Source organism: Amblyomma mixtum, chromosome 1 (assembly GCF_055824585.1).
Source record: "Amblyomma mixtum isolate Tamu chromosome 1, ASM5582458v1, whole genome shotgun sequence".
Taxonomy (NCBI): Eukaryota; Metazoa; Arthropoda; class Arachnida; order Ixodida; family Ixodidae; genus Amblyomma; species Amblyomma mixtum.
The window spans coordinates 41,870,165-41,892,677 of NC_143012.1; the positions used below are offsets into that span (position 1 = coordinate 41,870,165).

Genomic DNA, 22,513 nt, shown 5'->3' on the forward strand with positions numbered 1-22,513 from the left:
GTCCCCAGGACATCCAAGGGAGTTTCAGTGTCCATTGAGCTCTTGTTTCTGCAAATGCTGCAAGTAACAAACTGTGTGCATGCCCGGGAATACTGAGCAGTCGTAATGCGCCACTGTTTGTGGTGCGACTTTATTAGAAAAAAGAATGCATGAGGTGACATGCTTGTTGTCAGTGTGTGACCTTGTGAACTTAACATGTTGTGCTTTTCCTGTGTTTACAAAACCAAACAACGTTTTGAGCATTTCTTTTTTCCAGCCTATAGGTTCAAATGTTCTCCAGGCATGTATGTACCTGAGACCTTTACTGTGCCCTGGATCCATTTTTTAGTGTGGCAAAAATACAGTATATATGCATAGATGTAAACCAAGGGTATGCGAATATCAAATTATCAATTGCAAAGTGCATGCAAATAATAAAAATTGGTTGCAAGTCAAATCTATTATTTTCATAGTTCCAGTTATGAGTCCAGATAGTACAACTCAGAGACTCAAAAAGAAACAGGCAGTGATAGCTTTACATTAGGGACGTTTGCATTTGCTACGCCCTCCAAGAAGTGAAAAGCATCGTCTTTACAATCGATGCCTTTGGGCCCTGTAGGGCATTGAGTAAGGTGGAAGATCAAATAATGTAGCATGGATGCAATTCCTGGTATAGAGCAGCAAGTTTGGCTAGTGGTACCGGCTTGTGACTGAATAAACCGTTACTGCACACAACAAAGACATGGACCAAACACGCAAGGAACAGGACAAGCACAGTCCTGTTCCTTACGTGTTTGGTCCATGTCTTTGTTGTGCGCAGTAACGGTTTATTCAGTCATGAGCAATTCCTGGAGTAATATGCATCAGTGAAGAAAGTAATGACATTGTGACTTAATGCCTGCCTAACTGAGAAGCTTACTAAAAGCTGGCGTTGCCATCTACAGTGTCCTGTCGTGAACCATTGTCAGGTGGCCGTATAGTTCCTTCTGGTGAAATGGCATTGGAGGTTTCGGTTTCAAAGGGGCACGGCACAATGCATCGCTGGCAGAGTTTAACAAGACGGCTCGCAAAACATGCAAAAAGGGCCATTGTTTCCAGGCTTCCCTATGAAGCCTGAAGAGAAAGCACCGGCTTTGGAATGTCTCCCAATCACAATGTTGTCGCAGAAATGTAGCCCGCTTGCTTAGCCTGTATATCGGTTTCACTGTGCTGGAATGCCAGTGACGGTGCGAAACACTGTCGCAAAGAGGCATGAAAGTGGAACTACCATATTCTGCGAGAGAGTGAGCGAGCCACACTTTAGGTGATTCGGTTGCACGGGCTGGCTATGTGGCTTCTTTTCCGACACCTGTTTTTTTTTTTTCTGCCTTCTTTAGCTGTGGTCCAGACCTCCTAATTTCCCGATCTGGATAAAAAAATTGCGTACAGGGAAGGCGATCAGTGCAAAAACAGCAGCAGCACATGCGTACTGCAGCTTCGCCCTTTTCACTATTCTTCACAAGCCCCTTTTCTGTGCGCATCACATCTCTTGTATAACTCAGTGATAAAGGTAGCTATAGTTAGCATTACCACACACACACTTACACTGTGTGCTGGCCATCAATACAAGATGGAACAACTTAGTTAACTAATGAGAGAGCCTGTAAATTGAACTAGTGAGCACCGTTCGGTAGTTCAAAGATATGTTTGGCTGCGAATTCAAATGGTCACGAAAAGTTGTAATTTTTGAATGATATGGGTGTTCAGATGCTTCAAATAGTGAAATGCGGCACGAATCGAATGAAACAGGCAGTTGCAAACAATTTGAAATTTTGAATACTTGCACACCCCTGACATCTATTTAAAACAAAGCTGATGCATTGGCATATGTACAAAAATATTACTGTTACGCAAGTCTTGTATCTTCTGCGTAGATCTTATAGAAACATGACACCAGGGCTTCAGAGAACACTATACAGTTCATAGAGATTCATATTCCTCGTACCTACATTTACAGGCGCGTCGTAAGACTGCCACTCCACAAGAACTCTTATATGCTTGCGCCGCGCCAATGGATGCTTCACTGCCCTCGCTGCCTGTCATGGCTGAAGACGACGCCAATAGCGACATGGCGTCGTCTGTCATGACATCATCCGTCATGACGTCTTCCGTCTTCGGAGACATCCCAGACTCCATGATAATGTCCCATCCCGACGGCGGTTGCCTGAATCTGGGAGCGGACGGCAATCTCCAGCGAGTACTCAGTGCCCCGGGGTCTCTAAAGTGAGTCAGTTTCATTTTCTTGCTTCAACACACGTGCCGGTTTACTCTTTCTGTATTTGGGCACTGCTTTTTGCAGTTCTGGAACCGTGCTTGAATCTCCTGACTAACCTTTGATTGCTCTAGCTTACTGCTTCTGCCTTGGCCTTGAGCTTGGGGCTTAAGCTGTAACCAAAGCTTCGCACTTGCCTTTCTGCGTGTTTGGGTGTCGGCTGGAACGAGTGTGCTGCTTTTGTGGCTCAAATGTGCTGTTGTGGTGTGGCTTTTAAATGAGGAGACGTAGACTCAGCTTGGTGATTAGGGTATACTGCACACGTGCTGTACTTGGATAGCTATCGAGGACTTTTAAAGATTCAACTAAGCATTGGCCATGAATGGCCAACTTCTGTTTGCAATAAATTCGTCTTAAACTACATTACTACACGATTGGACCGAGCAGTTCCCCTCTTTCAGATAACAGCTAAGTTGATTGCCCAGGGAGGCTGAGATTTATTTCCTTTGGCAAAACCTTAGTTAATGTAAAAGACCTATTGGTTTTCCGTGGAAGCTGGATTTATTCCAGTTCCATGTTAGCATCCGCTCTTATCAAATGCTGGATTTCCTCAAAGGACACTGAGGATAGTTTGTTCAGGATTTTCTTCCTTCTTAAGATCTGATAACTGGACCATGAACTCACATTTATTCATCAGCTGAAGATGCTTTGCTTGAGATGGAGAGAAATATCAAATTTGAGCGGCAGGTAAGAAAATACCCCGGTGACAGTGGGGATGTGGAGTGCCCTGATTTTGATTTATTTTGCAAATTTAGTTTCTGCATTGCAGTAAAGATGCATTGATCACTGATTTTCAAAAAGATGCACTGATTTGCAAAAAGAAAGCTCTCCTAACATCACCACCGCCGCCGCCGTGGCTCAGTGATTACGGCGCTCGGCTGCTGGCCCGAAAGACGCGGGTTCGATCCCGGCCGCGGCGGCTGAATTTCAATGAAGGCGAAATTCTAGAGGCCCGTGTGCTGTGCGATGTCAGTGCACGTTAAAGAATCCCAGGTGGTCGAAATTGCCGGAGCCCTTCACTACGGCGTCCCTCATAACCTCAAAGTCAAAGTCAAAGTCATTTTATTCAGGCAGCAGTAATAGGTGCCTAGGTGCCTCAGTTGCTTTGGGACGTTAAACCCCAATAAACCAATAAACCAAACCAACGTCACCACCGTGTACTTGTGAACACAGCTGACAGTGTGGGTACCCGACTTCTTTATTGTTTTTTTTTTTGCTCTTTTCTAATTTAAAGAGAGTCTTTCTTCACGACAGTGGCATTCTTGGCATTGTAGTTGGTCGATTTAGGACGACTTCAATTTTTCCTCAGCATCCCTTTGATATGTTACGCACAGCACGAAGCTGCTCTGTCCGGCCTAGCCCATCTTTGAGTGCAGGCACGCACGCGTGACGAAGCCCGCCGAGCACCTCTCCTCAAGTGCTCTCATCCCTGTGTCTCTGCCTCTTTGAATGCAGAGAAGCGGGCGTTGATTCACTGCCGCCTCCGCGGGGTGCGCCGGGACTCCGCCGCAGCAAGCCCCCCGCCCGACGCTTGCCCCTCGAACTCTCCCCACTGCTTAGGAGAAAGTTCTCAAACTCTAACTCTAACCAGCTCAGAAAGTAGGTGGCGCTTCTCTCTGCAGGCCTCTCTCTCTCTCTCACTGCTCAATACCTTGCACTCTGAGCAGCCTAGTGCTATGCAGTTTTTGCTTCTCTGTGCTTTTACTGGAAGCTACTCCCTGGCGAAAATCTTTTCCAGCCCAGCTGGTTTATGGAACAATTTCCAGTGGTTTCCAGTTGGAACCAACTGTAACCCAGATGGTACCAACTGGAACCAGCTGGAAATTGTTCCATAAACCACTTGGTCTGGGAAAGATTTTCACCAAACCTGCAAACGATGTTACCCTACAAACCTGCAACTCTGTCCTGACTGCATGCACAGTTAAGGACATTTTCGAGCATGTCCCTATGCATTTCAAACTTGTTTCATCCTTTCCCTCGAGCTAGCTCATGCTTTTGCTGACAGAAGTGCGGCAGCTTCGTTTCTTTCGTGGAGACGCGGGCAAATACTGCATGCAACCTGTACCTGTACGGCCTGGAAGTTTGCGTGCACCATTTCCAGGTGTCTTCCCCAATGACTGCACGTGCTGAATGCCGTTAGTTGTCTCTCCTTGCGTTTACGGCATGGACTATGGCATTTCTCGCTGCCTTTGGGGGCTAGTGAGCCCTCGAGAGTGAAATTTGAGACTGTTGATATAATGTGCCTTAACCAGTGTTCTCTCAAGCTTCGTTCTTTGTACGACAGGTATAGTAATTACAGTAGATATGTGTTATGATTGCATATGAGGTTGTGTTGTGGCAAGTCTTAGTGGTGCAAGGTTGTGCAAAATTGTTGCACAAACATTTATTGTAGAGAAAAGGAGTTTGGCTTGAGGGGAGATCTATATCTCTGAAATATAACGAGATTGTCCTGAAGTCTGGTTTAATCTTCTGATTGGTTGTTTTGTTTCTTGTTCTTGTATGGTGCTTTTATAGCTTTATTATTCTAGTCTCTAGCGTGCTGTCATAAGAGCAGTTGCTAATGCTTTTTTGAGATGTGCGTGTTGAAGAAAATGGCTACGGCATTGGTTTAACAGCTTGACTGAGGTGTGTCACTTCTTCAAAAATGGGATTTTCTCAACCTGCATCTCCCCTCAAGCATGGGTCTTGGTTGTAGTGTTTCGGGCACCTCCCTGATCTAAACTGATCGAGCTACCTTAATATGTCCTTAAACGGAGATTCCAGTTTATTCTGGGCTTTTGTGTTTGGTTTGTTTTGCTAGTCACTGTCCTATCCAGGCAGCATGCCGGATAGTCCAAACAAAATGTTCATTTTCTTGAACTTGCTCATGCACTTGAGTCAACTAGTCCTAATTAGTTTTATACACTGTGATTTTATGTTTTAGATTTTTAGAATTATGCGACTTGCATCACCGTTGCAGACTCTTCACAATTGCCTCTGCCTGTTATTAGCATGTTTGATCTTGTTTACTTTTTAAGATTGTGATGCCTCCTTATTTTATGCTGTGGTACAAATAAACTTCAGTTTATTTTACTTGAGTCCTCAGTTTGTGTGTAGACATTATTTGTCCTTTCACTTAAATGGTGTATTTATTTGCACCTGCAATTTTGGTTGTCAAACTGTAAGTCTATGCTAATACTATATATAAGATAAAGTCACCAGAAATTGAAAAACATAACAGGATTTAATTCACGACATTTCGGCTGGTGGATTCGAAAAAGTCTTGTGCTCGAGCCGAAACGTCGTGAATACCCAGCAAGTTTACTTTCATGCTGCTCTATATTTTGCTTGCTGGTTAGTATCTACAAGAAAACAAGTGTACCTCCTTGCTTGCTTGACTTTGTCGCAGTGTCCAACTTCCCAGCTAACCTTGTCCTGCTTACGTGTGGCATAGCCTCTGCAGTGAACTGCTTTAGTGACTATTTTTGAGAGCTCGGCTTATTGCTCCTGCCGCAGGCTATTAGGTGCATCTCCGTAATAAAATTTTGCTGCTGAACCCTCAGTACAACATCCACTGGACATCACTTCGATGCAAAAGTTTGTAGAGATAACACATTTTTAGTCTTGATTGTTCCAGAGGTACAAAAGATGGAGAATTCAAAGTTAAGAACCAACTAGTAACAGCAGTTTTGGAAGCATTTATAACTTCGTCACTTTTTGCTAAGCACAGGTTGCTAATGAATCTTTCTTCTGTCAGACTAGTTGAAGCGTCAGCACTGGATTATGAAGCTAGCACATGAGCAACCGATTGACAGCAGTTTCAGTTTCAGAAGTTTCCGTCCTTTCAGTATGTTCAGACTTGTCATGGTATAACAAGCAATATAGTTACCCTTAACAGACAGATAACAATCTGTAGACAAACTACCAGAGGAGCCAGACTATAGGAGAGGGTCTTAATGTTCACAGCATTAAGTAAGCCATGGCGAAAAATTCCAATTATAAATGAGCCACCAGGTTCAAATGTAATGCTTTATGATTGCCTAAAATTGAAAGAAAGGTGAGAGGCAGAGTTTCTGATAGTGAAGTCATCATTGGTGGTGGCTTTACATGGTATCTTATTATGGTACCTTTTTGTCTCTGCACAAGAAATTGAATTCTCCTGTCAGCATTAATTCTGTCTACTTGACTGTCTTTGGGGAAAATTCAGACACTCCTCTTAATTTCATCGGACCAGGTTTTAAATGGACAGACGAGTGAAAAATCTCTAGTGCAAAGGGATCTCGGGTACACAATACTTTGTCTGCAACCTGTTTTTTTCATAACGCTTGCTTTGTTCTACAAGACTGGTTCTCTACAAGAGCCATGTTAAGGTATAGTTGTTAAGTGCCTTCACTCTTGCGATGATCCCCGCTTGAGCCATACAGGGACGACAAGGTTGGACTGTGAAGGGACAAGACTGCTAAACTATGACATAAGAGTAGTGCAAAACCAGGACGACGGACACTAGGGGAGAGAACACACACCAACAACACAGGCGCTAACTTCCGACTGACGAAGAAAACCAAACCCAACCAAGTGAACGGAACCTGAGCAAAAGTAGCGCATGCGCTGACCTAAGATAAAAAATCGAAAAAAGGTGCGAAAAATGCGGTAAAAAATGTGAGATCACGGATGTTTTGAACCCAAGAAGGCCAGCTCTCGTTTAGACAAGGAAATGGACGGAGTACTAACGCAGTTATCTTGTAAGGCAGCAATCTGTGCAGCTTCCACAATTTCGCGAGTTAGCCTGCAGCAATCTAGCTTTGCACTGCAAAGATTGCAAGTGCGTGCCTTTTTTGGACAAATGCTCAGTCATTGCTAAGAGTAGAGATAAGCTAACTCGGGAAATTGTGGAAGCTACACAGATTGCTGCCTTACAAGATAACTGCGTTAGTACTCCGTCCATTTCCTTGTCTAAACGAGAGCTGGCCTTCTTGGGTTCAAAACATCCGTGATCTCACATTTTTTACCGCATTTTTCGCACCTTTTTTCAATTTTTTATCTTTGGTCAGCGCATGCGCTACTTTTGCTCAGGTTCCGTTCACTTGGCTGGGTTAGGTTTTCTTCGTCAGTCGGAAGTTAGCGCCTGTGTTGTTGGTGTGTGTTCTCTCCCCTTGTGTCCGTCGTCCTGGTTTTGCGCTACTCTTATGTCATGGATCAGTACAGACTTGCCCAAATTTCCACCCTGGTGAAACTGCTAAACTGTCTCGGCGCTGCATCACTGACACTGCGTTGCCTGCTTGCTTGCTGTGCGCAACTTTCCATTCAGAGATGCTGGCATCGATGCCACACCGCCACAGTCACCGCCCGTAGGTCGGAAAGTACGGGAGAACAATGTCTTCTCGAGGCTTACCAGCAGCACCTCGACGAGTCCCTTAGTCAAGCCGGACAGGTATTTGCTGGGTTGGCTTGTTCACTCTGTTCACTCTTTCTCTCTATAAGGCAGTGATCTTCCTTGGCTGTTCAGCAACTTAAATTTTGTTTCGGTGCATAGTATGTTAATGGCACGCCGTCGCGGTGGCTCAGTGGTTATGGTGCTTGGCTGCTGACCCAAAAGACGCGGGTTCGATCCCGTCCGCGGCGGCTAGAATTTCTTTGGAGGAGAAATTCTAGAGGCCCGTGTACTGTGCCATGTCAGTGCACGTTAAAGATCCTCAGGTGGTCGAAATTTCCGGAGCCCTCCACTACGGCGTCCCTCATAGCCTGAGTCGCTTTGGGACGTTAAACCCCATAAACCAACCAAACCAACCATGTTAATGGCACATTGATGACAACCCTAATTTTTGTTCTTGGTAAAACCAAAGTGCATGGCTCTTCCTATGGTGATGATTTTCCGGCACTAAAAGACTCATTTACTGCCAAGAGAATGAGATTTGAAAATGCAGCGTTTTTTTTCATGCCGCTTGACTGAATCTTGTGACCACAAGACCAAAAAGAATTTCGTGCTAATCATTTGGAAGTGAGTGGCGGTGCAAGTCTTGGGCACCTGCACGCAGGAAACTCTGGTGATGTGACCGTAGTTTGCTTGCAAAAGCGATAGGTGGAAGGGATACCTGTACTTGATTCCTTTTTTTTTTTTTTACCTTCTCTAACTTATTGATGCTCCACTTCAGTGAAAGCAGCTACCTTGTTGCTAGAAAGCATCGCCAACATGAAAATCCTAACTAGTCAAACTTACTTAAGGAACAACTTCCCAGTCTACTCCAGCTGGTTCCCAGTGTTCCCGGTTTACTCCAACCAGTTCCCAGCTCACCCCAGCTGGAACTTAACTGGATATCAACTGGTTACAATTAGAATCAACTGTTGCTGAAACCAGTCGGACCAGTTAGAATTTTCACTAGTTGAATTGGTCCTCAGGTGGGTCCCTTTATCTCCAGCACTCCAATTCCTTTAATTTTTTTTCAAGAGAAGTATGAAATGGGAAAAAAAAGTTAAGGTTTTTAAAAGCATGTGAAAAAGAATGAAGGGTGGACACTGATGCTGCTAAATGCTTAGTGCAAGACATGAGACTGGTTACTTATTCCGAAGTTTAACTTCACATGGCAGCAGTGCTTTGCTCTTGCTCTACCCAAAAATGCTGGCTCCTTGATACTTGCGTGTTGCCTGTAATTACATTGACGAGCCCACCTAATGCAGCTGTACCTGATAAAACCATAACAGAACTTGTCTGCATAGCATGTCACCTGTTTCGCGATGGAATGACATGGCATGTACGTTTTTCACCTGAATTCGTTTCTTCTTGGTGACTCAGAGGTGTGATCAGCGTGTTTGCGGGCAAGCCGTGCTACACGCGGAGCTCCCCTCTGGTCTGCACACACGTCGCCGAGGGACACAGTAAGGCTGTCCTCTCACTGGCCGTCACAGATGATGTCCTCTTCAGTGCCTCAAAAGGTGCGTCTGTGTCACCGAGGACATCTCTGTCCAGAACTCTGCGCTTGGTCGAGTTGTTTCGATTTGCTTGCCATGTTATGTTGATAGCCTTTTCTTATCAGTGTTGGCTAGTTCCAGACACTGTGCTGTTAGCCATATAAAGGTGTTTGTTAATGCAGTATTGTACTCAATGAACTGTATTACGTCTGCAGCAAACAGTCCAGCATAAAATGACTCATGCGTGCAGTGACATACAAAAGTGAGACCCCACTCCAAGTGTAGCATTGTTGTCTGACCGGTAGCAGACATCATGGTAGCTGCCATAATGCCAACAATGTCACACTCTCCTCTTGATTGGTCAGGTTTCCTTTACTACTGTGCCTCTACACAGGATTAAGTTTTTGGCTTGCATAGTTCAATTCACAGTGAAAGTAAAGCTAGATAGAAGGCTGCAATTTTCGCAATGCAAAATCAGTACACTGAAAATTTCAATACATTGCTAATCTCAAATGTTCCTTTACGACTTCACAATGGTGATGGCAACCTTGGACAAAGTTAACAAGGGCTTATGCGTCAAAACACCCATAATCACTTTCAGTGAAGTAGTACATTTCTTGTTTCAGTTGTCCTTCTCTGGCACATCTTTTCACTTGTTTGTGCCTGCATTCGTATGCAAGCATAGACACAGTGGCGAATGCCCCCTTGAAGGGGGCCTTCCAAGCTCCAGCCAATGTCGTCAACCTGTTGTCATAGCATCGCTGTCAACCACACTGCACCTAAAAGCGGCTCTGGCAGGTGCAGGGTGTTTGATAGCGACGTCGTGGCAGTGGGTCAGTGCCGTTGGTTCGAGGCCTCCTTTGAGGGGAAGCTGCTGTTTTCTTTTTTTTTTAGTTGTATTCTTCTATAGAGTAATAGCAGCAGTGAATCTGTCATAAGACTTTGTTAAGTTTCTAATATGTTAGCATTAGTTCTCGTGTCAGAAAAATGTCTGAAGCCTCGATTGGCAGGTGCTGAAGTGGAGAGAGAAAAATTCCCCTCTCACTTTCAGAGGAGGGGGTGGTAGGAGATAACTGGTGGGCGGGGAAAAGTGAAGAGGGGATACAGTGTGTCCCAGTGATTGCAGTGATTGATTGACTGTCTGGATCACTTCACCCGCTCTCAGTCTGAACCTATCAGCGGCTAAAACATGCTCTGCCACATCAGTGGCACTGATTGTCTCATTTCTTTTTTTTTTGTTGTTGTCGCCTTTCTCATTAGACCGTACGGTGAAGGTGTGGAACCTGCACACAGGCCAGGAGATTCACAGCCTGCGCGGCCACCCGGACAATGTGGTGGCGGTGCGCTACTGCGAGTACCACCGGCTCACCTACTCAGTCTCCACTGCCTTTATCAAGGTGTGGGATGTCCGAGAGAGCCCTGCCCGCTGCATCCGGACCCTTTTGTGAGTACTGCACCCTACCCTCTCCCTTCTCACTTGACTCTGCATCCCTGACACCTTCTGGCTTGTCTGCTTTCTATTCCTAACCCATCTCCCCGCGTTCCTTTTGCACAGGTACAGCTACATGTAAGCATTGACAATTTTTGGTTGCTTTGGTTATTTTAGTACTGACAATTTTTCGTTAGGAGGACTGACAACCCCAATTTAAACAAACAAACAGGTTCTGAGGCTACATGACATTCTTTAAGGGGGAACACTGGTCTTGAAAAGAAAATTTGATTAATTTAGTCATAGTTATGAAATTTTCAGGGCACATGTATTTTTGTGTGCTGATTCTAGGTATGTCATTTAATTTCATGTAAAAAAATTCTTTGAGCACTTATGCACATTTCATGCAAGTATTTTGCGGAGAGTTTTGAAGAAAATTCGCTGCAGGAAACTCGCTGAAATGTATACCATTGGGTTCTCTTGACACCAAGGAATACAATAAGGGTGAAATTATAATCCTGGCTCTCATAGAACTCGACTAATAGGGTACTGAATATACCACTTCAGAAACAGGAATACACACTTTCCTTCTCATTTCTGAAGCGACAACTTCAAAACTCTATAACTTAAGTTCTATGATAGGCAGGAAGACAATTTCACCCTTATTGTATTCCTTGGTGTCAAGAGAACATAATGGCATACATTTCAGCGAGTTTCCCACAGCAAATTTTCAAAACTACGCAAAATACTCGCATAAAAAGTGCATAAGTGCTCAAGGAATTGCTTTACATGAAATTAAATGACATATTTAGAATCAGCACACAAAAATAAATATTCGCTGAAGATTTCATAACTGTGACTTCATTAATAAAAATTTTTTTTTCAAGACCAGCGTCCCCCCTTAAATGCTTTACTATTAGTCATTTCTAAATTTCATTTCCTCTGTTATTACTCGGTAGTACAAACTTTCTAGGCTCTCTACACCACTGATCACTTTCCACATTTTGTAAAATTCCCCGGAAAACTTTTCCTATACCTTGTGCTTGGCGCTTGATGGCCTTGGTTGCCTATGCCAATAAACCCAATTCAATACAATACAAACTGGCCAGTGTTGCAGAAAAGTGTCGGTACAGGGTTCCTGATACAAGATTTGCACGGCTTTGCCACTGCAGGCAGTGTGAAGAACAGGGACAAAACTCCCAGGAAGCTTCTAAAAGTTTTTGTCTTTGGTTTCTGTGTTGGGCTTACTATGCCTACAAATCATGAACTCGTCCAAGCTTCCATGTTCATATTTATGCCTTTGCTACTGTCCTAATTCTTGGACCATTTCATTTAAAATCTGGAAAAGACTGACAGTAAGCATCTATTTTATTCTATTTTGCCTCTAATTATTGTAATGATCACAATGCTCTGGAAGCTTTTTGGACCTCTGTACCTTGGCTGTTAAGTCACAAGTTGGGCATAGCCTTGTATTTAGGCTGGAAGAATTAGTACAAATTCATGAACTGTTGTTCACATTTTGGTGTCCACAGGGCTTCTTTCGCTTTCAGTTTTGAGATAGGTGACAGTGCATGGAGTATGCATGCCTCGTTACTCCTGTGTACAGTCTGACGTGACGTGACGTGACGTGAAGGTGATCCCCTGAAGCTTAACCTCCTTGGAAGAAAGTTCTAATTTTCAGTATTTATTTGCAAGAACGCTGAATGGAATACATTACCTAAGCTAACCATTTCGTTCCTCTATCCTGTACTGTCATTTTTATTGGACAGTATGTGACCATTACACCAGGAAAAATTTATTGGCCCTGTTCAGCTAAAACGACTGCAGTAGCCTTAAGATCATGGTAGACTATACTATATTTACTTTTAGGGCGCGAATCATAAGTTTCCAGAAACTGAAGGTGTGGGTGATGGTGTAAGAAAGCGGAGCTGAAACTCTCTTGCTCTTGTCACCAGCTCTTCTGGCCAGTGCAGCAGTGGTCCTGTCGTGGCGGAGTCTGCCTCACGCAGCCTCCAGATTCCACAGGGAGAGACTCGCATCAACACCATTGAGCTGAGCCCCTACGGTCACCTACTGTTCTCCGCTGCCTCGAACATCGTTCGCATTTGGGACATCCGCAGGCAAGCATTGCTGTCTTGTTCGGAACATTACCGGTCAAAATGTCAATCAATCAATCAATCAATCAATCAATCAATCAATCAAATGATCGATTTAATGACTGACTGATCGATTTAATGACTGACTAGTCTATTTAATGACTGACTGGTTGATTTAAGGAAAAATTAATTGATCAGTCATTAAGTTAATCACTCACTCATTAAACCAATCGCATTTTTACTTACATCATCCAGATGTTAGGGGCACAGACAGAAAGCTCACACTGGAACTTGATTGCACACCTACGCCCCCATGCAAAATTTCAAATATTGCTATATATTATGCATTGGCAACAACATAGTTCTTGTGTGTCAACTTTCTAAGGACATTTCAGTGAGTTCCCGTTAGTTCAAAGCACTGGTTTATTTGAACTGAAACCTTTATCCCGTCAACACAAAATTATACCGTTAATTTGAACAAATTATCAGTCCCCGTTGAGTTTGATTTATCGGGAATCAACTGCGTTATGAAATGGCTCTCAAAGTGCACTCCCCTGTGACTGGCAGGGGTGTCAGTTATGTGTTCACCTCTGTTGGTTAGCCTTGTGACGAACCCCGCATGATTTCTGTTTCACCAGAATTGCTGTGGCCGCATTGAGGAAGCGTGTAGTAACAGTGTTTAACCGTCCTCTCCGCATCCTCAGGTTTGCCTGTGTTGGCAAGCTGGCTGGCGGGCACCAGGCAGCGGTGATGTGCATGGCAGTGGACGACGTGGATGGCGATTCCAGCCTTGTGATCACTGGCTCCAAAGACCACTACATTAAGGTTGGCAATAGAGCTTGTACTAGAGGAAAAAGTAGTTCCCCTCATCTCTGCAGTGGTTGAGTCGTGATTTAAAGGTCGGCTGAAAATCTTTCGAGAAAGACGTGCTTTCTGAATGAGCTAGTTGGAACATCTTGATGTGCTACTAGTGTGCTGCTTAGAAACACAAAAGCATAGACACGTGTACGTTTCGGTCTTCCTTCAACTGTACTTGACTGCTTGCACTCCTAATTAGCGCAACACTAGCTTTTTTGACGCTGTTTGCCACTTATTTTTGTGTACCAAACAGGCATTGTAGAAGTCGCAACCTTGTATTGCTGTTCATAGTTTCGTAGAAAAGGAGCGGCACAGGAACTTGTACTATATACTCTGCGTGCCGTCACGAGTAAGGTCTTTTGTGTATTGTGTAGGGATGCGCGAACATTCGATAATTTCGAATATTCAGCTGAATAGTAAAGTGTCCAATACTCGACTTGATCCAAATGTTTGGTATTCAAAATCTCTGCAGTACTTTTCGTCTTGAGTGAATAAGGTTTCTGGAATGCTTGCTTCGTGTGCTTTCGATTCAGCGTACCTCCTCTGGAATGGCACTGTGATGGGCACATGGACACGTACCGTGTGGCTGCACACCTGCGCTTATGCAGAAGCCGGTTTCCAGTAGCCGGTTATGCTGTAGCCGGTTATGCTGTAGCCGGTTATGCTGTAGTCGGTTATGCAGTAGCCGGTTATGCAGTAGCCGGTTATGTAGTAGCCGGTTTCCAGAAGCCGGTTATGCAGTAGCCGGTTATGCAGTAGCCGGTTTCCAGAAGCCGGTTTCCAGAAGCCGGTTTCCAGTAGCCGGTTTCCAGTAGCCGGTTTCCAGTAGCCGGTTTCCAGTAGCCGGTTTCCAGTAGCCGGTTTCCAGTAGCCGGTTTCCAGTAGCCGGTTTCCAGTAGCCGGTTTCCAGTAGCCGGTTTCCAGTAGCCGGTTTCCAGTAGCCGGTTTCCAGTAGCCGGTTTCCAGTAGCCGGTTTCCAGTAGCCGGTTTCCAGTAGCCGGTTTCCAGTAGCCGGTTTCCAGTAGCCGGTTTCCAGTAGCCGGTTTCCAGTAGCCGGTTTCCAGTAGCCGGTTTCCAGTAGCCGGTTTCCAGTAGCCGGTTTCCAGTAGCCGGTTTCCAGTAGCCGGTTTCCAGTAGCCGGTTTCCAGTAGCCGGTTTCCAGTAGCCGGTTTCCAGTAGCCGGTTTCCAGTAGCCGGTTTCCAGTAGCCGGTTTCCAGTAGCCAGTTTCCAGTAGCCGGTTATGCAGTCGCCGGTTTCCAGTAGCCGGTTTCCAGTAGCCGGTTATGCAGTCGCCGGTTATGCAGTCGCCGGTTATGCAGTCGCCGGTTATGCAGTCGCCGGTTATGCAGTCGCCGGTTATGCAGTCGCCGGTTATGCAGTCGCCGGTTATGCAGTCGCCGGTTATGCAGTCGCCGGTTATGCAGTCGCCGGTTATGCAGTCGCCGGTTATGCAGTCGCCGGTTATGCAGTCGCCGGTTACGCAGAAGCCGGCTTCCAACTAGTCATCTTACGGAAGAAGTAATGTAATGCGTTTGCGATAGTCTCGATGGTACGTACCGTGCAGGTGTTCGAGATCCCCGAGAGCGGAAGTGGTGTGCTCACGCCCAAGGTGAACCTGGAACCACCCCATTATGATGGGATCCAGAGCCTGGCCGTGTGCAATGACTACCTCTTCTCGGGCTCGCGCGACATGTGCATCAAGAAGTGGGACCTGGCCAATCGGTGCCACATTCTGGTATGCTTAAAAGTGTTCGTCACTTTCTGCTTGACTCATATTGTGCTGCGATACTACAAAGGGTGCGTAATCTGTTAACAAACGTAGGCTGCAAACGTTGCAGCTTCGGTGTCGTACGTAACCTTCGGCATAAGCAGCGCCGTATTTACTCGCGTAATTTGCGCGCTTTTTTTCTTCTTTAAATTAAGGCTTTAAAAAGGTAAAGTTATGCAGAGAGTTTGCTAACACGTCCTAAAAAAAACTACAAAGGTTTTAATTCCTGTTTCCTATGGGACATCACTACTACACATGCAGAGCTCAAAGTAGTGTACACCTATGATACAATTGCAAAGCCAGCAGTCAAATGAAGATGAAGGCGATAAATTGGTGCCCTTGCAAAACTGCACACAATTTGTCCCCTTGCCACTCGCATCATTTTAGCCACACAATGCGACGCAACCACGCCGATCTTCCCAAGCCTGCCTAGCACACACCTGCGTGTATTGTGGTCTGGTTCAGCAGGGAGCGTAAAATGTGCAAGTAAAAATTTCATTTTAAAAACGCGGGTAATAAATTAAAGGTGTGCAAATTATGCGAGTAAATACATTAGTTGCACCTTTGGAGTTGTTGAAACCTGAGTGGATGGAGTTTGTAGTAGGCTAAGTGGAAGATCTTATAGGTTAGACCTGACCCAGTTATAATGCATGGGGAATGCAGAAATGCTTTCATTAGGCAGCCAAGTTTGCCCATTACAGCTGGAAAGTGCAGAACTGGAAAATATTTTGCTTCTGTGACCTCGTGCAATTCCTGCACAAAATCAGGCGCCTGAATCAAAACTTCCTTGCAAGTGTTGCAGGTTTCACCGAAATCCGCATAACCATATTCTGGTGAAAGTATTTGTGTTCCTCATGTGAGAACTGCAGTTAGGTCGTAGCTCTGAAGGCTCCATCTTGTATTTGCACTGTGGACACACGTGAAAGGGGCAGTTTTGTGGTGATTTGATCAGCGCTGTTCCAGGGCCTTATCATAAGCTTAAAGCCTGCTTTGCGTGGTTCCCTTCCAGTCGCTGAACCAAGCGCACAAGGACTGGATCTGTGCGCTCGACTTTATGCAAAACGCTGGGGGCCCACCTGTGCTGCTGAGCGGGTGCCGCGGTGGCATGCTCAAGCTGTGGAACGCCGAGAACTGTTCGCTGGTTGGCGAGCTGAGGGCGCACACCTCCCCCATCAACGCCATCGCCACAAATTCGTCATGCGTCTTCACGGCATCCAAGTAAGGCTCGTAACCTCTTCTTGAACGTTGCCATTGCTGTTCTCTTATTCATTCCCCTCTCGCTCTCTCTCTCTCTTTCTCTCTGCTTAGTCTTTCTCCTGTGTCCATAGCAGTGAAGTCATTTCTGCTTATTACCTCACCAGCCACTTGTCGGGAGTCAGTTCGGTGTAAGCCCCGCTGGACATGTATAGCAGTTAAAGGGGCCCAGAAACACTATCTTAGTTGACTATTTTGCCTGTTGATCGCATACAGTGAGTTACAGTGGTGCTATTAGCGTCGGTAATACCGCGTATATTCCGTTTTCTAATATTTTAATGTCCTCCCAAAAACAAATTCATGGCTCTGATGGTGTCGCCACACAGTGGCGGGTTTCAGCAGCGGATATGACATCACCTGGCGCGAGCTTGATGATTGTACAAAGAGTAATTATACTGCAAATTGTGTGAATGAATAGACAAGCATTTTGTCACCTGTCTGCGTTTTATATTAGATCAACAAAAACAACTTGTTTGTCTTAGATAAAAGCCCTGCAAAGCAAGTAAAATAAAAATACACCACCAGGGGCGCTCTGGCATGGAAATGACGCTTCCAGTCTCAGCAAGAACGAGTTACAGAGAGCAGGCAACCATGGAGCGCAAACTTCCGCGACGTGCTCTGGCAGGCTGTTGTGATTGGTTGCGCCAGGTGTCGTCATCGGGAGAGCGAAATAGGAGTGGGAAGCCCCGCCAAAATCGAGTTGAGGGCAGCGTTTTGTTTGCTTGTATTTTGAAATTTCTTCTTTGAATAACTCCCGTTCCTGTGCATCGATTCCTGTAATTCTTTTTAAGTAAGCATCTGTGTGACATAAAGAATCCACCTGAAGTATAGCCGGTATCCCCCCCAAGCAGTGTTTCACAGCCCCTTTAAAGGTGCAGCTGTTTTAGAGCGGAGAAGTGTTGAGATACTACTTACAATTGTAAGAAGGGTGAGCATAGTAGACTCTCGCTGCGCGAAGGAGGTTGTCACGGTGCCATGTCACGGTGCCATGTCACGGTGCCATGTCACGGTGCCATGTCACGGTGCCATGTCACGGTGCCATGTCACGGTGCCATGTCACGGTGCCATGTCACGGTGCCATGTCACGGTGCCATGTCACGGTGCCATGTCACGGTGCCATGTCACATCGCCATGTCACATCGCCATGTCACATCGCCATGTCACATCGCCATGTCACATCGCCATGTCACATACTCATGTTAGAGACACTGAGGGCAATCCCGCTGGGTTTTTTTTTTTTTATTAGTAAGATTGAATACCAGGGCATTTCATATTTGTTTGTTTGGTAGAAAACTATGCTCTCGTTGCTGGCATGTGTGGAGTTGAAGACGGAATACGATTCAAACTTGCGACACTCTTGTCTCCAAAAATGTAATGAGTCTTCTTTAGTTAATATTGCACATTGTTGGTTTCAGCTTCTTGAGCAATGAAAGTATGCCAGCAGTAGCGATGACAAAGTTACCTTAATATTCCCGTGTATAATCCTTCACTTCTCTTTTATACAAAAAAGAGTCTCGCCTTAATGCAGTCTTGTGCAAATAGCCAGTGATGGCAATACCCGCAGGTTTTTCGCACTTGTTGCAAGAGGTCTCTTTTCCACAAAAGTAGCCTGCTTATCACTGGAAGGTAGTAACCCATTGGTGTCAGCCAACTTCAATTTGTCCATAGTATTTGTTTAATTCATGCGGTGGTCTTGATGTTATATGAAATTCATGGCTTTCGTTCATACTGGGCAGAAGGATCAGTGAAAGCCTTTGCCTTACATCATCATGGAATCTCATTTGTCCCACTTGAAATACAGTCGAACCTCGTTGTAACGAACTAGTAAAATATCGTAAAATAACTCGATTCATAACAATTCGATTAGAAATTCATAACACAAAATTTCATCAGAAATGCACGCAAGAGCAGCACAGTTTATTCAGTGAAGGAACGCCAACTCAAGCGACACTAACAGTATAGTTGATATACCTTTTCCGAAGGTTTAACGCAGTGTCGATGGTGCTTGCAGCAATTCCGGAGGCCACGAAGAACCGAGTGCCAAACGTCAGTTAGGTTGGCTCTCCCGCTCAGCACCACCAGCGGCAAGCTAAATTGTAGCTAGGGTGCCTTCCTTGCTTGACAGCAGTGTCACGTGTGAAAATGGATTGCTAGGATGAAAGCTATCGCCCTTCACCCTTTATCACCACCTCCATGGAATCGATGCGCATGTGGGGGTAGTTACATCAGGCTACAACTGCCTACGCTGCTGTCTACCAGCTTTTCACGATGCTGTATCTTCCGTGGTGCTGTTAGCAGGTGTGAGATAACAGTACAAGCCATGGTGCAAAAGCCTGACACATGACCACCAGTCACATGTGTAGTGCACCAAAGCTTACAGTCTGCCTTCTAACAGGGCATCGCTTGGCTCTGGGAGGTTCGATATATCCGGCCGATATATCTGCCCGATAAATCCACCCGGTAAATCCATTCAATAACCAACAGCATTCAGTATATGAAGTAAAAATTGCGTATGTTTGTTAAAAACATTTTGGACGAGTCTGATAAAGCCGATAATTCATAATATCTATGCTCGCTATATCGAGGTTCGACTGTAGATGCTGCTCGTGCGTTTGCCGGAGTCAGCACTGCTCAGCGCGGGTTGCCACTCTGTGGCGTGTCAACTTTGCAGCAACAGCGACATTAAGATTTGGCGAACCCCGGGCTACTATCTCGAAGCTGAGGCGTGCACCGAGGACTCCGAGGGCAACACCACCAAGTTTGGGCCTGGGTCAGGCTAGGCCGCTCCACTAGCTTCCCTCTGTGTGCATAGCGATAGTGCTCGCATCCCCCCCACCCCGCCCTCTTTTAGTTTTGCTTCAGTACAACTTCGCCTCGCTTTTTCCTTACTTCTGCCTGCCATTCATTGCTGGCCCTCCACCCCTTTTTCTTCCCCCTTCTTTCGTTGGTGCTGTACGTCCTTGTGTGTGTGTGCCATGCGTACACTTCTTGCCAAAAACTGTACTGCCTACCACATTGCTTCGTGCTTCATTTTTTATTTGAGCTAATTGTGCATCACGCATCGCAGTTATTTCCTCGTTAGTTAATCTCAGAAGCAACCCTAATGCTGTACAACCATAGCAACACTGACTTACTATAACCACTTACTATATCACTTACTGTTTTTGTACACGCTAGGCTTTCTCGGTGAGCAAGGTTATAGTAATGCAGAGGTAGAGGCTGGGCATAGGAATAAGATAGGAATGAATTTACGCTTAGAATGTAAAGAGAGCAGCTTTTTTATAATTCATTCTGGATCGTATGTTTTGCCTCAACTGTCCATTTCTGAGGCCGGTTATGCAGGCAATACAGCAGTCCAATACCTGTATCCCTGCACACAGCAACGTGCACGACACTTTTTTTTTTTTTTCCGTGTTTAGTCCTTGCATTGTGTTCTTCAGGCACTAATTACTATTCAGTTAGGTTGAAATTTTAAAAATTATCCGATATTTGTCGGGAGCCTACCAAATAAGCACAGGAAAGATTCCCGCCCTCCCAGATGATTGTAATTTAATTTGGGTCCTCATGTGCCAACGTCATGACTCAGCACTGCTTTCAGGGTCTCGGTCATACTTGTTTCGACCCATTCTTGTCATGAGGAGTTGTTATGCGATCAGATCGGCACATTTTAGGCCTTTTAAAGTGCTCATACCTGAAAAACAAGTGAAAACACTCTCTCCGGAGGAGTACCGTAGCTACCAAAAAAAACGCAGGGGCATCTTTTTCTGAAAAAGGACTTTCTGCAGTCGTTTTGCATGCCTGGGTGGAGACGTGCAAGATTCCGCAAATTTCAGCACATTTTATTTATATCCACATTTGTGAATGCAGTGCCTGGAGAGGTTATGCGTAACTCAATAGAGACGCCTACACGGCTCCCAGATTTTTTGCTTTTTTTTTTAAGCAGAGTTGCTCTACAGCTTGTGGAGTGTCCATTGTTGGAGCATTCGGACAGCGGAGACACTCTCGGGCATTGCTGCCTTTTTTTTTTCGCTTTACTTTTCGAACCTTGCCACTTTTTTGAGTTTTCCACCGCACCTGACCCGCATGTTTGTTTAACCTCGACGTGTGTACGCTTCCTCCCCACCCTCTACTCCTACCACCACCTGTCGTCGTCGGCAACCAGCGACAACACCGTGCGGGTCTGGCAGGTGCGGAACAACATGGAAATCTCGCCCGACCTCGCCGATTATTAGCATTCCGCAACGAGACGACCAAGGGACGTGTCAACTACCTCCGGATGCGCGAGGAAAGCGCCTCCTCACCTCCCGTCCACACGCCTACAGTGGACTATCGATTTCGCAACGCCATTAGCTGTGCGGGAGCACCTTTCTCCAAATTATCTTTTAAATCCGCCCTATTTTTACTCCAACCATTCCAAATCAAAAGTGCTCAAGGCAACCCCTTTACCCCCTTTTTTTTCCTGCTAGTGCATTTTGACTACCCCTAGTCTTTCATACTTATTTATATAAATACGAGCTTTTATTACGATCAGACAGGCTTCCCATTTTTTTTTCCTAGGTGCAAAGGAAGCCTTTAACGATTATATTGCGATACATTAATGTCGTAGATGCGAAATAAGCCTTTAACGATTTTACTGCGATACATTCACCAAAGCTTTGAAAGTTCCTGAGAGGCAGCACGGAACAGTTTTCCAAGCGTTTCCCTTTGTTTTTTTAGCGTTTTGTTTAGCGTAGTGTTTAGCGTTTTAGCGTTTTAGCGATTTGTAGCGGTTTAGTTGCGCGCGCCGATTAGAGGCGCTGACCTTTCATTTCTCAGCTGTAATCAAAATCTTATTTATGAATTTCATTCTTCTTGCAAGCTCATGAGTATTTATGTGTACTTCAGATGCCATTAATTTATTAATGCGCTAATGTCATAACATGTTGCGGTTAGGCTGAGGGAAGAAATCTCATACTTAGAGGTTGTGCGTCTTTACGAATGGCAGAGATATATGAAAACTGTGTACCCGTGCGGCAGCTTGCTACATAGGAAGTAGCTTATTTTTAAAGTTAGTACATGTATGTTACTAGGGCAAAACTCTTGGCTAAATGTTACTACATAGAATAAAAATTCTGCGAAACATTCCACACACACATTTTATTTTCGTGGGTGAAGCTATTTATTAAGCAATATATTTGTGTGTGTAGTCATTTACACTCTTTTTTACTCCGCATAAAAAGTGTTCGTTTTATATTTACAAGCTGTGACAATTTTTAGTGTCCTGTCCTTTAGTACCTGTCTGTGTAATGTCCATTGTCTTTTTAACCTAACGCGACAAAACGTTTCTTCTGACCCAACATTCCAATGCTGAACGTTCTGTACCTGTACAAAGTGTAAGTAGGCGAATAAAGAAATGACGAATGCAGATGTCGTCCATGGAACTTGCTTAACTAAGTGTCGAGATGTGAGATTTTGCGTATTCTGGTGTTTGGTCCAAATAAAGCATTGCTGAACTATCGTACATTGTGCAACAGAAGTTCACTGTAATGGTAGAGCTGACATGTAGACCATTAAAACAACCTGTATTGTAAAGAGGAAGACGCTTAGCAGACGGAGCAACAGAACCGATGAAACTGCGAAGTTCCTTCATCGTAGAGGGCTTCGGAAACTCAGAGACAGCACGAAGCTTTGCTGGGTCAGGAAGGACACCCTGTTGCGACACGACGTGGCCCAAAATCGTCAACTGACGAGCAGCGAAGCGACATTTCTTTAAATTGAGTTGAAGCCCGGCTGCCGCGAGGCATCCCAAAACTTGCTCCAGGCGAACGAGGTGCGTCTGGAAATCTGGGGAGAAAACAACGATATTGTCCAAGTAACATAAGCATGTTTTCCATTTCAGGCCGCGCAGTATCGTGTCCATCATCCGCTCAAAAGTGGCAGGGGCATTGCATAG

At 45.1% G+C, this 22,513-nt stretch overlaps 1 protein-coding gene across 4 annotated transcripts in view; it reads left to right on the plus strand.

The window, feature by feature from the left end:
• The window catches only part of LOC149366121 (kinesin-like protein KIF21A), a 60,120-nt gene extending 38,039 nt beyond the window's left edge, over window positions 1-22,081 (plus strand). Inside the window, exons 24-33 of one of the 4 annotated variants that reach the window (XM_089548809.1) lie at window positions 1,976-2,241; window positions 3,746-3,889; window positions 7,578-7,700; window positions 9,060-9,199; window positions 10,436-10,619; window positions 12,560-12,724; window positions 13,405-13,525; window positions 15,124-15,294; window positions 16,337-16,545; window positions 19,253-22,081. In XM_089548809.1, the coding sequence (XP_089404935.1) occupies window positions 1,976-2,241; window positions 3,746-3,889; window positions 7,578-7,700; window positions 9,060-9,199; window positions 10,436-10,619; window positions 12,560-12,724; window positions 13,405-13,525; window positions 15,124-15,294; window positions 16,337-16,545; window positions 19,253-19,361 (1,632 nt within the window). In that variant the 3' untranslated portion in view covers window positions 19,362-22,081. The remainder of the gene's footprint in view (window positions 1-1,975; window positions 2,242-3,745; window positions 3,890-7,577; window positions 7,701-9,059; window positions 9,200-10,435; window positions 10,620-12,559; window positions 12,725-13,404; window positions 13,526-15,123; window positions 15,295-16,336; window positions 16,546-19,252) is intronic. The other 3 variants (XM_089548819.1, XM_089548828.1, XM_089548838.1) reach the window with 3 other exon arrangements.
• Window positions 22,082-22,513: the final 432 nt, after the last annotated feature.